The sequence below is a fragment of the Daktulosphaira vitifoliae genome, unplaced genomic scaffold (assembly GCF_025091365.1).
Source record: "Daktulosphaira vitifoliae isolate Bord-2020 unplaced genomic scaffold, ASM2509136v1 Scaffold_2, whole genome shotgun sequence".
NCBI lineage: Eukaryota > Metazoa > Arthropoda > Insecta > Hemiptera > Phylloxeridae > Daktulosphaira > Daktulosphaira vitifoliae.
This window is the reverse complement of record NW_026099573.1, coordinates 8,653,583-8,669,293: the sequence shown is the minus strand read 5'-3', so window position 1 is coordinate 8,669,293 and position 15,711 is coordinate 8,653,583. Positions and strand designations below refer to the sequence as shown.

Below are 15,711 nucleotides of genomic sequence, written 5' to 3'. Positions count from 1 at the left end.
AAAAAAAAAAAAAAAAAAAAAAAAAAAAAACACATCATAGTAAAATAATACCTTCTCAGCTTCATATCAAAGCTAAAATCAAGCAAAAATTATGTAATGAAATCTGTAAAATATTTTACTCTTCCAAGTTTAATCACCACCCTAATTTGTCAATTTGATGGTTATATGATATAGTACGAGGGATTTTCAATCAAGACGATTATTTTTTCCATTTGGCAATACAGTGAATTCGTATAAGATAGTGTGGATAGAAAACGATTGTCATGTAATTTTATTGGTGTTTCCCATTATAATTTGAACGAATAGTTTAAAAGAGTAACAGTCATTTGATAAACGTTAAAATTTTTTATATAAATATAATGACAGAAGATAATTTCTATTAGTTTTTTCGCTAAAAAGGCATAATATATAAGTCTAACAGTTAATGCTAAGTACTATATATATGTTACCGAGTTAAAAGAATGCCGATTTATGTAAAAAAAACTAAATTTTAGAATAATTTTCAAGAGGATATCAGATAGAGGATCCATCACGTATTCTAGAAGTGATAGTAAAAGCATACGAATAGAAGGAGAATGTATTAAACAGAATAATGCACCAGATTTGTAAACTTTTAAAATCAAATTTTTTCAGATTTTCACAAAAATCTACGGGTATTTTTGAACACCACTCTTATAAACATCAAAATTAATTCAGTTTCTATAAAAAAATTGAACTTTTTGAATTTGGTTTATAATTAAATGTAAATTTTAAACATTTACAATATTTTCATTTATCCAGCAAAAATTAAGCATGAAATCAATTTTTTAAATTAAATTAATTACTTGATTATCAAATAGCATTTTATGTTAATATCATAACTTATTAGATAATCAGTTTGTTTACATTTTTTTTCAAAGACAGTTAAATTTTTTTTGGTTTTTCATTTTGCAAATATTATTAATGATACTTATAATATATAATACAAAAATCAAGTAGCACTGACAAAATTGAAAACAATATTATTTATCAACATAAAAATATCAAAAAAATGTGTTATATACAAGGCCATGCTAAGGAGAAGGAGAATGTGCCTCAACAGTTTAAGATCCGTAAAAATAAAGTCTAGACTTTATCAGCTATTTTTAAAGACCATAGTAATAATTACAACAAATCCCTAAAATTTTGGAAGGACTGTAGCTGGCCTTCTACCTACTAACAGTTATTTCTCAGATTAAATTTGAATTACAAATTTTTGAATAAATATTTCTTTAGTTCAGTGCAAATTTGATCATTTTCATTGTTTTGAAATAGCTTGAAGAATTATTTAAATGTATTTTAAATTCTAAAGAAATTAACAATCAAAATTAAATAAAACGTTATGGACAAAATTAATCTAACGTTTTATCATAATATAATATATACATTACAGGATATCCCCAAGATAATTAAAATTAGACAACGTAAATTGTTAAAGAATAACTTAAAACATGCACTTATAACTTTATTACAATGTAATATATTAATTACATGAATAACCCAAGATAAATAAAATTAGACAAAGCATGTTAAAAGATGAGCTAAAAAAACCCAAGATAATCAATTCATTGTGCTTATTAGTAAACTTGGTAATCACCAAAACTCAAAAAGATAAAGAGTTGGAAGTGTACAACTATATAAATTATATCTTAAATTATATATAAATTCTATCATAAAATGTTTTAATTTTTAAGGGTAATGTCTTCAACTAGATACGATTTTTGATCTTTTGACGTATTATTCATTAAAATCGGCCAATGAGAGTTAATATTAAGTGGTAACAGACACAAATGATACAATAATAATTTCTCAGCTTCGCATTAAATACTTATTCAATGAAGATAAAACAAGGGTCTATTATAAAAATTATCTTATTATATAATAGAACAAGGAAAAAATATTTAAATAAAAGAACATAGAAAACGTTTATAGCCCTGTAAAATTAGCCATAGATATTGTATAATGCAATCGTTTTATTTGAAATTATATCATTAACTATGATATAATTTTACAATGAACACTTATAGTAATTATATAATATTTTTACTATGCCATATACTGTACGTTTTATATAATATAAAATATACATTATAGGAGAAACACAAGATAAATAAAATTAGAGAACGCAAGATAAAAGAATAACTTAAAAAACCCAAGATAATAAATTGATTACTATAAATATGTTCTAATTTCCAAAGTTCAAATAGTAAAATAGAGTGGAAGTGTACAACTATATAAATTCATTGCTGTCTATTAGTTTTTCAGTCAATTACAACCTTTAGCTCCGATTTAACTACTTATTGAACAAATTAAGTTAAAATAAACCACTCAGCCACAATGAAATTTTTCTCAGTGTTTTTCGTCGTGTGTGTTATTTTATCAGCAATGATGGTTACATCGCTCGAAGCAGTCGGTTTTGATCAGCCCTGTACTGGAACAAATGGATGCAGAGGTAACTGCGACGCAGGATTACATTGTCAGAAAAATAATCCATCATGGGCTGAAGGAAGATGCTACTATAATCCAGGAAACGGAAGACCACCAAACGATTGCTAATCCGTTATGATTTTATCACCATCAAATAATTATTTAAATAAATAACCTTTATATAATATATTTTTTTCTCCAATTTAACCTTTTTTTTAATAAACTTTATATTTTTACAATAAAATTAAAATACTTCATAATTTTATAAAATGTTGTTATTATTAATCTAACCTATTGAATGATTATTTCAAGTATATACGACTTGTTAAAATAACTGTAAATGTGTACATTAAACGGCATGTTAACTTGCATTGGTCAACAAAATGAAACTATTTTTAATCTTCAAACTTAATTTTAAGAAAGTAAGTAAAAACCTTTCAGTTTACTTTACTTTTTTTTTAATTCAAGTTAAAATTTTTATTCTATATGCAAAATTGGTCACTTATTAGATTTTCATAAAAAAGCATGTGTTTTGAAAATTTTATGGTGAAATAAAAAAGTCCAATATTTCATAGTTAAACTATTGTTTTAGCCTTTAAATGTTGATTTTTACAAAAATTTATAAAAAATGAAATTTTTAATAACATTTTTTGTACGACTCACAATTTTGAAATTAAATAGGAAATGTTATTAGTATTTTAGAATGATATTGTTTAAATTAATATTTGACCAGAAAATTTTATAACTACTATTAAGAGTAAATGTATGTCAAAGCTCAACATTTTTTTCGAATTACTATTTTCTTGAAAAAATTTTTGACCATTCCATGTGAAATCGAGAGATATCAAACAATAAGGAAATAGTTTTCTACTGATCTCATTGTTTGTAACAATTGACATGTTTCCTTACTTACTGAATACCTGTATTATATATTTTTGAACTTATATATATATTAGAACTGTTTATTTTTTTTAACTTTATATTTTATTGTAAAAGTACTTCTTAATTTTATAAAATGTTGTTTTTTTGTCAAATATTACTGATTTTAACTATTAACATGTGAAAATTTATTTGTGAAAAATGTTGGTTCAAAATATCATGTTTAATCAATTTTTTACACTTACATCAATTTAAACACTTATTTTACAAAAATTTATATAATAAAAATTTGAATTCTTTACTATATATTTTTTTAAATATAACTTACAATTTTGAAATCAATATCATCAGGAATTTTGAATGTTATTGTTTAAATTAATATTCATTTAAAAACTTGTATTACTACTATTAAAAGTCAATTTATGTGAGTAGCTCGAAATTTTGTTAAAATCACTGTTTTCTTGTATTTGTGACGTGTCATTCCATGTGAAATCGCATAACGTATATTTATGTTGTTATAAATCAGAAATTTTTATCATGGAATTCTTGACGGTTATTAACAAAAAATAAAAATTATTTTTTACTCAATTATAAAAAAATATTGTTATAATAAAAAAAAAAAAAAACCCAGCACAGTGGTGACGTNAAAAAAACCCAGCACAGGGGGGTCGCGGCACAGTGGTGACGTGGCATAGTTGGATCAAGTATAATGATATCTGACAGTGATTAAAAACACTATAAAAAAAAAAACGCTTCGATGATAATCTGTAGATAGTGTTTAATTTTAAAAAATTGGTGGATTATTCCAAAAGCTATATGATCTGCTATTTTCTTATTAATATCCTGAATGAAAATGGGATTATTAAAAAATATTATTTCTCAAAAAAAAATTTACTGATCCATACATTTTCCGAAAAGTTATAGCANAATATCCTGAATGAAAATGGGATTATTAAAAAATATTATTTCTCAAAAAAAAATTTACTGATCCATACATTTTCCGAAAAGTTATAGCATTATTAAATTAAAAATAAAAAAAAAAAAAATTATTTTACAAAAATCGTAATGTTTTATTAACTTTGATGTCTATGTTTATCACGAAGACAAGTCCAGAGGTCAAATTTTTTTTTTCATAAAAAAGTATATTACATTACTTTTAATTTATAATATATGTAAAAGTGTCAGACCTTCCGGAACACTTTCAAAAGTTAAGTTAAAAAAGTTCTACTTTATATATGCATTTTTCAGATTTAAACCCTCCCCGTATATAGGGAAATGGTCCGATTTAAAAAAAAAGTATGTTCAATGAAAGATGTATATAAATACTACTTCTCATGCAAAAATTGTATTGATCCATTTATTTTTTAAAAAGTTATAGCATTTTAAAGTAAAATATGTAGAATATATAATCGAGAATTTTCACACAAGAATAGCATTCGGTAGCCATTTTCACCACGAAGTCAAGTCCAGAGGTCAAATTTTTTTTTTTCATAATAAAGTATATTTCATTGCCTTTAATTTAAGATATATATAAAAGTGTCAGACTTTCTGGAACACTTTCAAAAGTTAATTTTTTGTGGAAAAATTGTCATTTTAAACCCCCCCTGTGGGCTGCTAAAGGGTTAAATTTATAAAAATATATATCAAATGATAGGTAAAGACATCAAGCATCTATAAAAAAAAATTATATTGATGTTTTCATTTTTGAAAAAGTTATGGTAGTTTTAAGTAAAAAAAATTGAAAAAATTCCGAAAATTAGCGATTTTTAAATTTGTAATTTTTTTTTGGAGATTTTCCCCATTTACGGGGAACGAAAGAAAAGTTTAAGGGTAATGTCTTCGACTAGAAACAATTTGTGATCTTTTGACGTATCGTTGAAAGAAATCCGTTCTGTGAGAGCTGAGAAAAAGTGGTAACAGACACAAAAAAAAAAAAACATCATAGTAAAACCAATACCTTCTCATCTTCGCATCGAAGCTAACAGAAAAACAACTTATTGTTTTAAAGCCTATAATTTCATATTGACATAAGTTATTATTGTGAAATTAGCACTGTTTTACTTATAATAAATAGAAGTAGAATTTCATTCCTAAATTTATGAATTTTGAATATTTTAAATATCGAAATATTGATTTAAATTTTTTTATTTTATAGAATTTAATAACAAAATTTGAAGGTCAAACGCATTCCTACTATTAGTCCTAAAAATTAAAAAGTAATAATTATACTAATTAATTTTCTTATACAGTAAAATAACTAAAAAAATTAAATATTTTGGTTGTCAAACGTTGTGTGTGTAGTTCTAAATAATTGATTTAGAACAACAAAAAAAATGGTTGAATTCATTTTATTTATAGTTAAGCAAATAGTTTGTTCGATTATTAGTTTTTACTTTTTCAATAAAATTGTCGTCTCCGCAATTATATTTAGTAATTAAAAAAAATATTTATTGACACTATTAAATGAAAAAAATTCAATAATTTTGTTAAGGAGAACCAATATGGTAATGTACAGTAGCGATTCTAGTTTAAAGTTTATGAAAAAACATCAACCCCTATTGGTGTGTACTAAATAGATACAGGGATAGACTTCATCAACTTTTTTATAATTTAATAATATATTAAAAAATTATCCTATGTTACATGAGGTCAATCTTGTTTTAATTTGTTTTTTATGATTTAAAATATTTATAGAAATAAAATATAATATTTTAATTGTTGAAATCATCTTTTTTTTACAAAACACTTTTAATTTGATTTATTCTCACAAACAAAATATATTTATTGTTTCTTACATAATTTTTTTCTTTCTTAATTACTGTAATTATTTTTAAATAACAGTTTGTCTTTTAATGAACGTGATTAAAGTCAACCTTTGAGTTTTTATTTATCTATTTGTAAAATAAGTGGTTTAAAAATAATATTAATAATAATATAATTACCAGACTAGACAGGTATTCATTAAATGAACACCCGTCTAGTCTAGATTTATAAATGAATTTTATTAGTAAATCTCCAAATTAATAATCGTATGACAAATAACTTCACATCAAAACTAATTTTGTTTTAATGTATATAATGAAACCGATTTCTATTTAAGCATTGAATAAATTATAATGAATATTGTTTAATTACGGATTATACAAGGTTTATATATTATTAATACTAGTAAAAATATTTTTATTGGTCATTTTAGTGATTATAGTGTTAATAACATATATTGGTAAATTAGAAAATATGATTTAACAAAGTAAATGTATTTTTATGAATTAATAGAATATTTTATTCTAAATAAGTTTTAAATTTATAATAAATATTGTCACTTAATAATGAATATATGATTAACAATATTAACTGTTACGAATAAATGTTATTAAATGTTAAAATTGTAAGTTTCAGTAGATCTGGTTCGTTATTAATAAAGATTCAGACTTATGTAGGAATTCTCGTATTTTTTAATCATCATTCAAAACATAGTTAAGTAGTATAAAGATTTTTTCATTATTTCAGGGACTTTTAAAAATATTATTTTTCAAAAAGTTCATAATTTTATATTAATGATTCTGGTCGCTAGGAGCAGTTACCCCCCCTAGTCGAAATACGGCAGGGAAAAAGTATCATGTCGCACCCCCAATTGAATCTAATAGAAGAATTATGGCTAATTATTATTGTTAAAAATCTGGGTTAAGTTTTAAAATATTCTTTAATACTTTAATTTAAAAAAAATCATTTATTATCGTTTTTAGATTATGTGATTATCCCATTGTATTATTTTAATTGTTATTATGTTATCAATAGTAACCGAGAAAATTTTACTGACTAAAGTGAAATATCAATCAAATTTTCACCAAGGATTAAATTTAATTTTTATTCAGTACTTCTCTATATAGTTCAACATTTTTATTTTTAATCTAGTAAAAAATATTCTAGTTAAAAGTTTTAAATTTATATACCTCATGAATATAACTAGATAGTTAAAAAAGTTAATTAGTTTTATTTATTGTAATAAATAAAGAAAAATTATAATTAATCCTATTACAATATGTTTGTATGTTATTAATAATATAATAAAGAATAATAAGTATTATCAAGAGCAAAAATTATACACTACAGAATTTTATTATATCATCACTGAAATTAAAAAAAAAATAGCTTTACCCACCTTTTAACTTTTTGCCACCTCATATAAAAATAGTTCTGACAACCTTTCTTTATCCTCTGCAACCTTAATTTATTAGTTCAAAGATTTTTTGGAGTAGCTTTTATTTTAAATATTTTAACTTTCAAGGAAAAATAGAAAAGAAATATTTGGAATTATACATCTACCTCCCAGAAAAATTATTCGATTTTTGGGTTAAATACACGAATTTGGTAAAATAATGGTAGAAAAAATTACATAAATATTGAACAATAGCGTATCAGAAAACTCATATCAGATTGAATATCAAATACGTTCTATGTACTATCTTAATTCTACAAAAAATTGTATTTGTTCATACTACTGCTTTATTTGAGTTGTTAAAATTCTTTGTATAATAATTTTTATATCATTCTGTAATTAATGATTTATACGTAAATCAAAATTATTTTGATTAAGTAGATTAAATTAAATTTTTAAACTAGCGTGTGTATAAAATAGCAACGAAAAAATAAAAATGTCATGAAAAACAATCAGAGGACACTTCCAAAAAACACTGAATACGATTGATTTTTGTTATAAAATATATATTATATTATACTGTTTTTATTTGTATAATTACAGAATTTGATTAAATAGTTATAATTATAAAACCACAACAGTAGAAAATTACTAAGAATTAATTGTGTTACAAAATTTATATGTAATCATATAAAAATTGAAAAATTAGAAAATAGTGGTTAAAAACATAATATAAAATAAATTTCTTAGCGATTTTTGTATGTAAATGTACTTTTGTTCATGGTTGAATTATGAAAGATTAGCAATTGTTTGGAGGTCTTCCGTTTCCTGGATTATGGTAGCATCTTCCTTCCTTCCATGATGGATTATTTTTTTGACAATGTAATCCTGCGTCGCAGTTACCTCTGCATCCATTTCGTCCTCTACATGGCCTATCAAAACCGACTGCTTCGAGCGATGGAACCATCATTGCTGACAAAATAACACACACGACGAAAAACACTGAGAAAAATTTCATTGTGACTCAGTTGGTTCGTTTTAACTTAATTTGTTTAATAAGTAGTTAAATCGAAGATAAAGAATTGAATGAACTGAAGAACTCGGAACTGCGCTGAGTTTATATAGTTTATGCTTTTTAAACTATTACTAATAAAATAAAAGTAATGAATTGATTATCTTGGGTTTTTTGAAGCTCTTATTTTATCACACGTAATCTAATTTCGTTTATCTTGGGTTATTCACATAATTAATATATTACATTATGATAAAGCGTTTGATGCAATTTTTTATATAACGTTTTATGCAATTTTAATTTCTTTAGAATTCAAAATACATTTTGCTTTAAGCTATTACAGAACTAATGTAAATGATGAAATTTTGTATTAAGCTACAGAAAAAGTTATTCAAAAATTTATAATTAAATCTATTTAGGAAATAGCCTTTAGCCGGTAGAGTAGCTAGGGGAGCTATAAGTCTATAGTGCCCTTTTAGACAGTAGTGTAACAATGGTTAGCTGGGTGGTGGTAGCTCCCCTTTTAAAATTTTATAAAAATTTTTATTTTTAACTATGGTTTTTAAAAATAACTGACAAAGACATAGTTTATATTTTTACTATTTTTAAAGTGTTAAGTAACTTCCCTACATTGGCTTTTCCACTTAACACCGCGGTGAGCATAACATAACTTTTCATTATTTTAACGATAAATAATTTTATTTTATAATAATATTATGTTATGTTTTATAAGTACTATTTAGAATATCTTCAATTTTCATTTGAATGAAAAACTCAAAACTATTTTGGGTTTTTTTAAATTAAAACATATATGATCCTAATGAACTATGATGCCATTTGTTAATTATGTAGTTAATTAAATTTTTTAAATTGATTTTGTTTATAATTTTAGTTGCGGGTTAAAATCATTTAAAAAAGAATCTTTAAGAACCGGTTAAAACCATTTCTGACAAAGAAAATAAAGTGCCAGAACCTCAAATTATTTTTTTTAAAAGAACCGGAACCCTACTAATAACCCATTCTTTTAAAGATTTATATAAAATAAGTTATAAACTATGTCAACACATAAGTTTATAATATTCACACATTGCTGTGTTAAAATATTTATTATGTTATTATCACAATGATATTTTTCGTTCAAAATCATGATTACGATTAATTAGTTGTTTCATGGTGTAATCATAATAGTAATAAATAATTAATATTGTATTATAATAGTGTTGTAAAATTAATTGTCAATTTGTAGTTGTAATGTTCTTGCTTAATGAGGTTTATTTAAAATTTTCTGTGCATATATACTACATTTTCCTGTTTTCTAATATTTAGATATGATAAGTGTATTGTTGTGTCTTTGTTTTTATTTTATTATTTTTTAATTGACAAACTAATCTGTTATAAATTGTTATTTTGGGTTAATGTCCGTATAGTGTATAAAATATAATAATAACATATTCATGAGTTAGCGGTAGTGATCTAAAGAAAAAATATTTTTAAAAGAATATTCTTGGTAACGGAAACACTGTATCTTTCAAAGAATTTTCTTTGGGAATCATTTATATTACATCAAGAAAAGTAATTTTTTTTTTTAACAATTGCCGTAGTCTATTATTATGATTGTGAACAATGTAATTCAACACACAAAAGTTAATATCTCTTTATTATTCTTCAAATCTTCTCCGAGGGGTCTTTGGCATTTCTCTAGGGGGCTGAGCCCCCACGGAGTAATGCCTAAAAGAAACACTAAATGAAAATATTCTTCTATAGACTATGGAGAATAAACAAATTAAAAAAAATAGAACTAAATAATTTCTTAAGAATATTTTATTTAACTTGAAAATTATTGAACTTTTATTTGATTGATAAAAAATGATAACAATCATATACTAACATAAATAATAAAAACTCTCTAAAATATTTAACCATTTATAACAATACTTAATCACTTTGACTTCAAATTAATTAAAAGTAAGTAAATCATTTATTTTAACTTTGAAGTATTAAAATTAATGTTATAATTTTATAAAATAAAAATTTATAATAAACGAATATCATATTTTACAATTAAATTAATACTTATACATAAATATGCATAGCTAAAACTAAAATGAATAATAAGCGAACTACCATTTACGTCATAAATCTTTAATTTTAGAAAGTACTGTTATGTGGGCACTTTTTAATAAATATATATCAATAATAGCACGTGACAAAAGAGAACATGTCACGTTGGTTCACTTTGGCTATATTTTGTTAGCACCACTATAGTGGGTTTTTTAGCACTGTATTGGACACTTAAAAATAATAGATAGCTGATAAAACCATAATATCACAATTAAAACAAAAATATCCACAAGGGTCTTCATCTAAAAATATTTTATAACAATAAATGTACATTATTTAATTTTTGAGAGTGCGGGTGGTAAGAGTTAGGGCATAAAATCATTCAATAAAGTACATTCTGCGAAATTAAACCAACAGCGCCTATGATTCCTATCAATGAGATTTTAATTTTTAATTTTTTATAAATTATATCTATTCTCTCTGTTAATATTTTATTTATAGTGTGTAGTGATAAGCATCAGTAGTACAACACTCGTCTTTAATGGTAATTATTAATGGAGCATAGTACAAGATGATTACAAAACATAAGCGATACATTTTATTAAACTAAATTACAAACTGAAAAAACATATAAAATTTAATTAAGTAGTGTTTATTTTAGAGAAATTTTATTAATAAAATATTTCTTACACAAAAATCATAGAATAAGCTTTTTAGATAAAATATTTGAAAAAATATATATATTTTTATTTTATAAACCATACTAACACACGCACACACACACACACACACATATATATATATATATATATATATATATATATACAGTATTATTGATTGCCTTTTAAATATAGTAATAAAATTTTATCAACATTTTAAGTTTTATGATGACTATTTAATGTGAATAAATATTTTTACATTAATTAACATTAAGATTACATAAATATTAACATTTCAGTAAATTTGTATTTACGCTCATTTGTTCAGGCGTTCAATTTCGTTTATCAATTAAAAAAAAAAAATAAGTATCACGTAAATTATTATTGATTTCTTAATACCTTATTAATTAAAAATCGTATATACGCAGTTTTATTTGTTTTTAAGTTCAAATATTATATTAAAAAAATAAAATTAATACAAATATAAATATCACACTAAGTAAAAGTATTATATGTAATTAATATTTTTAGATAAATAAAAAATTGTAAAGTGATATAATATAGAAAATTTTATAAAATCATAGAGGACAGCACACGTATTTCAATCCATTTTCACAAGGCTGTCGACTCACTTCTCTCATATCATAATGCGAACATCCTTTAACAGGACCATTAATTTTATGGCAACCCGTTGTCCAACATTCTAAACAAAAAAATAATTAATTATTAAGTGTCGTTAATAATATGATGTTAATGTTGTACAATTATATTTTTTAAAGAAATTAAAAAAAATTGTATACAGTTTTACAATCGTTAACACGTTAACCACCAGTTTGTTGTTCGACTTAAAAGTTGGATTTTTTTGACAACCAATAATCATACTTGATCATTTCTTGCACGCCATATTGTTATTAATAATAATACATATAATTATGATCACCAACGATTATATGACAGCCAATATGTTAAAACCATTAGGGTAGCTAGACGTTTTTATTTTTTTCATAAATAAACCCTTTTTTAGAATAAGAATGAAAAGAGGGCTTAAGTCTCTTCTTTTATCTCTTTTCAACTAATGGATTTTACTCGTTAGAAAAAAAATAATGGCCCGGCTGATGTTTAAATATTAAATAATAAGATACCAAATAAAAATTTAACTTGGTGACAAAAAATTACCATCTAACTAAATTTTAAAAAATATCATTAATAGACTGATATAAATTTAAAGCAGAATCAGAATCACCTGGTGAGTTAACATTTATTGGGGTATTAGTCTGACTATCTGGAAAAACTTGTTGTTGATTATTTATTTGAGTGTCTGGAAATACTTGTGGTTCGTTATTTGATTGTACATCTGGAAATACTTGAGGTTGCTGGTTTTCTTGAGATATGTGAGGCTCAGAAGGTATCTGAGGCTCTAGATTATTGCTAGCTCGAGGACAACATGAGTACATAATACCACCACTACATGGTTGTTGTCTGGTCTCGTCCATTCCATATTGTTCACAACCTCTAATTAACCAATCGTCTTTTTGACAACCAGTAGTCCAACATCCTAGTAATAACATAGCTTCGTAAAATTTATTTAAGCAATTGATTATCAATTAAATGATGTTATACAAAAAGTGCCTATCCCACATTAATGATTCTATTTCACAATTTAATTTATTTGGATATAAATGTCATTTTCATTGGTTTAATCATTAAATTAATTTTTGAAATATCATCATAGAATGAAATACCAATAGAACATATTTTTGGTTATGTGGGCAAAATCCGTAATTAGACATTTTTCATCTGGTTTAAAAAAAAATTGTTTCTTTTTTTTTGAAGTTGCTTTTTGTATAACGTCATTTAATTATAGTATAAGGTAAAGTTGTACAATTATTGACACCATAAGAAAAATGTCTAGATTTTGGTCAATTTATTTATTTTCTTACACAAGTTATATTTTTCTCTTTATATTTTATAAATAAAAAATGTTATTTTATTTGAATTATGCTATTAGAATTTGTTTAAGTTCAATACTTTTTGTTTAATTAATTCATAAAAAAATATTTAAAATAGTTATTGGTATTTAAATTTTTCAATAAGTACGAATGTTATTCAGATAAGACAATTATTGGTACCCTTTGTAAAATGATATAGTACCTTTCATAGTTAAGGAAAAATTTTAATTTTGACATAAATATAAATCTTATAATCCGTCTATATATTAAAATATCTTCTCACCTTCGCATCGAAGCTAAAACATTAATTTTAAAAACTAATATACCATCTTTTATTAATAAAATGATTACAAATGTGTCAATAACTCTATACCTCTACTAATAACTGTACACTTTACCCTTCTAAATATATTTTAATGAATCATACTAAACTCTGATGATCGCACTATGGATTGAGTATCAATGATGAAACTAGGTGCTCAAACACAATAAGTATAAAGAATGCCTGCATCGCATGACTGTCGATTTGTTTCAACCCTATTATAACATGTTATTGGTCGCATCCGAATAAAAAATTCCAATAATTCACATCCCAATTATGTTTTTGATAACCCGTAGTGCAGCAATCTATTGATTATAATACATTTTATTATTTTTCTCATATCAAATGAAGTTCTAATAAACTTATTTAAAATCTTTTTAAAACTAAAAATTTTAAAATAATTAATTAATAGTCTGTATTAGAAATCATAAATGATTCCTAATAACTATAAATTTAGCTTTTATATTTATAAGATTAAATCACAATTTTCGAACATATCTACTTTTCAAAACTCCTACCTGTAGCTATACTTTTAAAATTAAACATTAAGAGGGGCGTCTAAGAAATTATTTTTAAGTATGAAATCGTATCTCAAGAGTGTACGAATTCTAGAGAACTAGTTAGTTACAGAGAGATGGTGTATCAAATTTAAGATTGATAATAATATCTACATACCACATGGACGATGTTTGGTAGAGCATTTTTAAAGAGTTATAGGCGTTTGGATAAATGCAAAAAATTGTTCAAATAATTAAATGTTTTTTAGAATCGATTAATCAAAACTTACAAAATACTGGTCCACAAGTTGTAAAAGCCTTATATGTTGATAAAAAGTTTTAATGGTTAGATTCCAAGGTGCAAAATCATCAGAATGAAGATAGTTAAATCTATAAAAATCCAAAAAAATTGTTAAAACCTGATGTTTGGCTGGTTGAACTAGATGAACTTCCATCTTTTGAGCAACACGTAAACAAAAGTCCTCCGTCACATGATTGTCGACCTATTTCTTTCATACCATACTCAGCACAACCTCTAACAGCCCATGTATCCAATTGGCAACCTGTAGTCCAACATTCAGTGCGAACAAAATTCATCAACAAGGAACAATAGATTATAAAAAATAAAATAATATTGTACATTTCAAAAACTATAAAAAGAATATTTTTAAAATTCAATATTTAATAACTGTTTAAAAATTTAAATTTATATTAGAATAGTAATTGTTTAATTATTATCAATTTTTTAATGCACTAAAATATCAAGTACATCTGCGAATAATTGTAATAAACAACAAGAGTTGATAATTCAACACTGAATAGAAATAGGAAACGGTAACGGAAACCCTACCTAACTAAAATTGTTGGCTTATTTTAATGTTGTTTGCAATAACGTTCAATAACAAAAACAGGTTTTAACCAGACCCGTGGAAAATAACGGCAAGTAATTTCAATATAATAATATATAAACTTCTATATTAGATACGAACAAATATTCGTTAGCTACTTGTTATTTAATTGAAATTATCAATTAATTAGGTACACAGTACACGCTGTAAAAACCAAAACATACGGAAAACCCAATAAAAACTTATAGAATAATGAAATGTTTGCATGACGCATGTAATAGTTATAAAGAAACGTTTTGTATGCTTTTATTTAATTTTAATTAATGCATATAATCGTCCACTACTTTTTTTAATAAAAGTATAAAGAGTAAATGAAAAAAACAATAGAAACTACTTTTTTGTACACTAAGAAATTGATGATTAAAATTTCAAAACGTAAAAAATAGTATTTAACAAACTAAAAATTTTAATTAGTTGAATGTAGAGATTTAATGTGAAGAAGCAAAATAAATTATGTTTGCTACGTTTAAAAATAATTACAAATATAATAAAAAAGTCATCCTTAGTACTTTATTTTAAATAACTACCTTGTCATCTAAATAAAAAAAAAAATTGAACCATTTAAAACTGAGAACAAATTAAGTATACAGTATAAGCTTCACGAGATATAGTTATTTTTGAACATTTTATCATATTTTAGTTTTTTTTTATTAATATGCCTGTGTGTCAATATATATGTCTTTGTTATTAGCTTTTTCATGAATATTAAAAGTGTTATTTATTTTCTAAATAAATATTACGAAAATATAAGAAATATAAATGAACATTCCATAATTATAAATATATGTTTTTTTACGTACAAAAAATTCTAGTAAGTAGT

The 15,711-nt window shown here is 23.8% G+C and overlaps 1 protein-coding gene across 1 annotated transcript; it reads right to left on the bottom strand.

Annotated features, from left to right (window-relative positions):
• Positions 1–11,191: 11,191 nt before the first annotated feature.
• On the bottom strand, positions 11,192–14,793 carry LOC126898465 (uncharacterized). The gene is made up of 3 exons (XM_050672504.1): positions 14,403–14,793; positions 12,459–12,770; positions 11,192–11,918 (listed from the first exon to the last, which is right to left on the bottom strand). Exons 1-3 carry the CDS (start codon positions 14,623–14,625, stop codon positions 11,794–11,796), a joined length of 660 nt encoding a protein of 219 aa, XP_050528461.1. The 5' UTR covers positions 14,626–14,793; the 3' UTR covers positions 11,192–11,793.
• Positions 14,794–15,711: the final 918 nt, after the last annotated feature.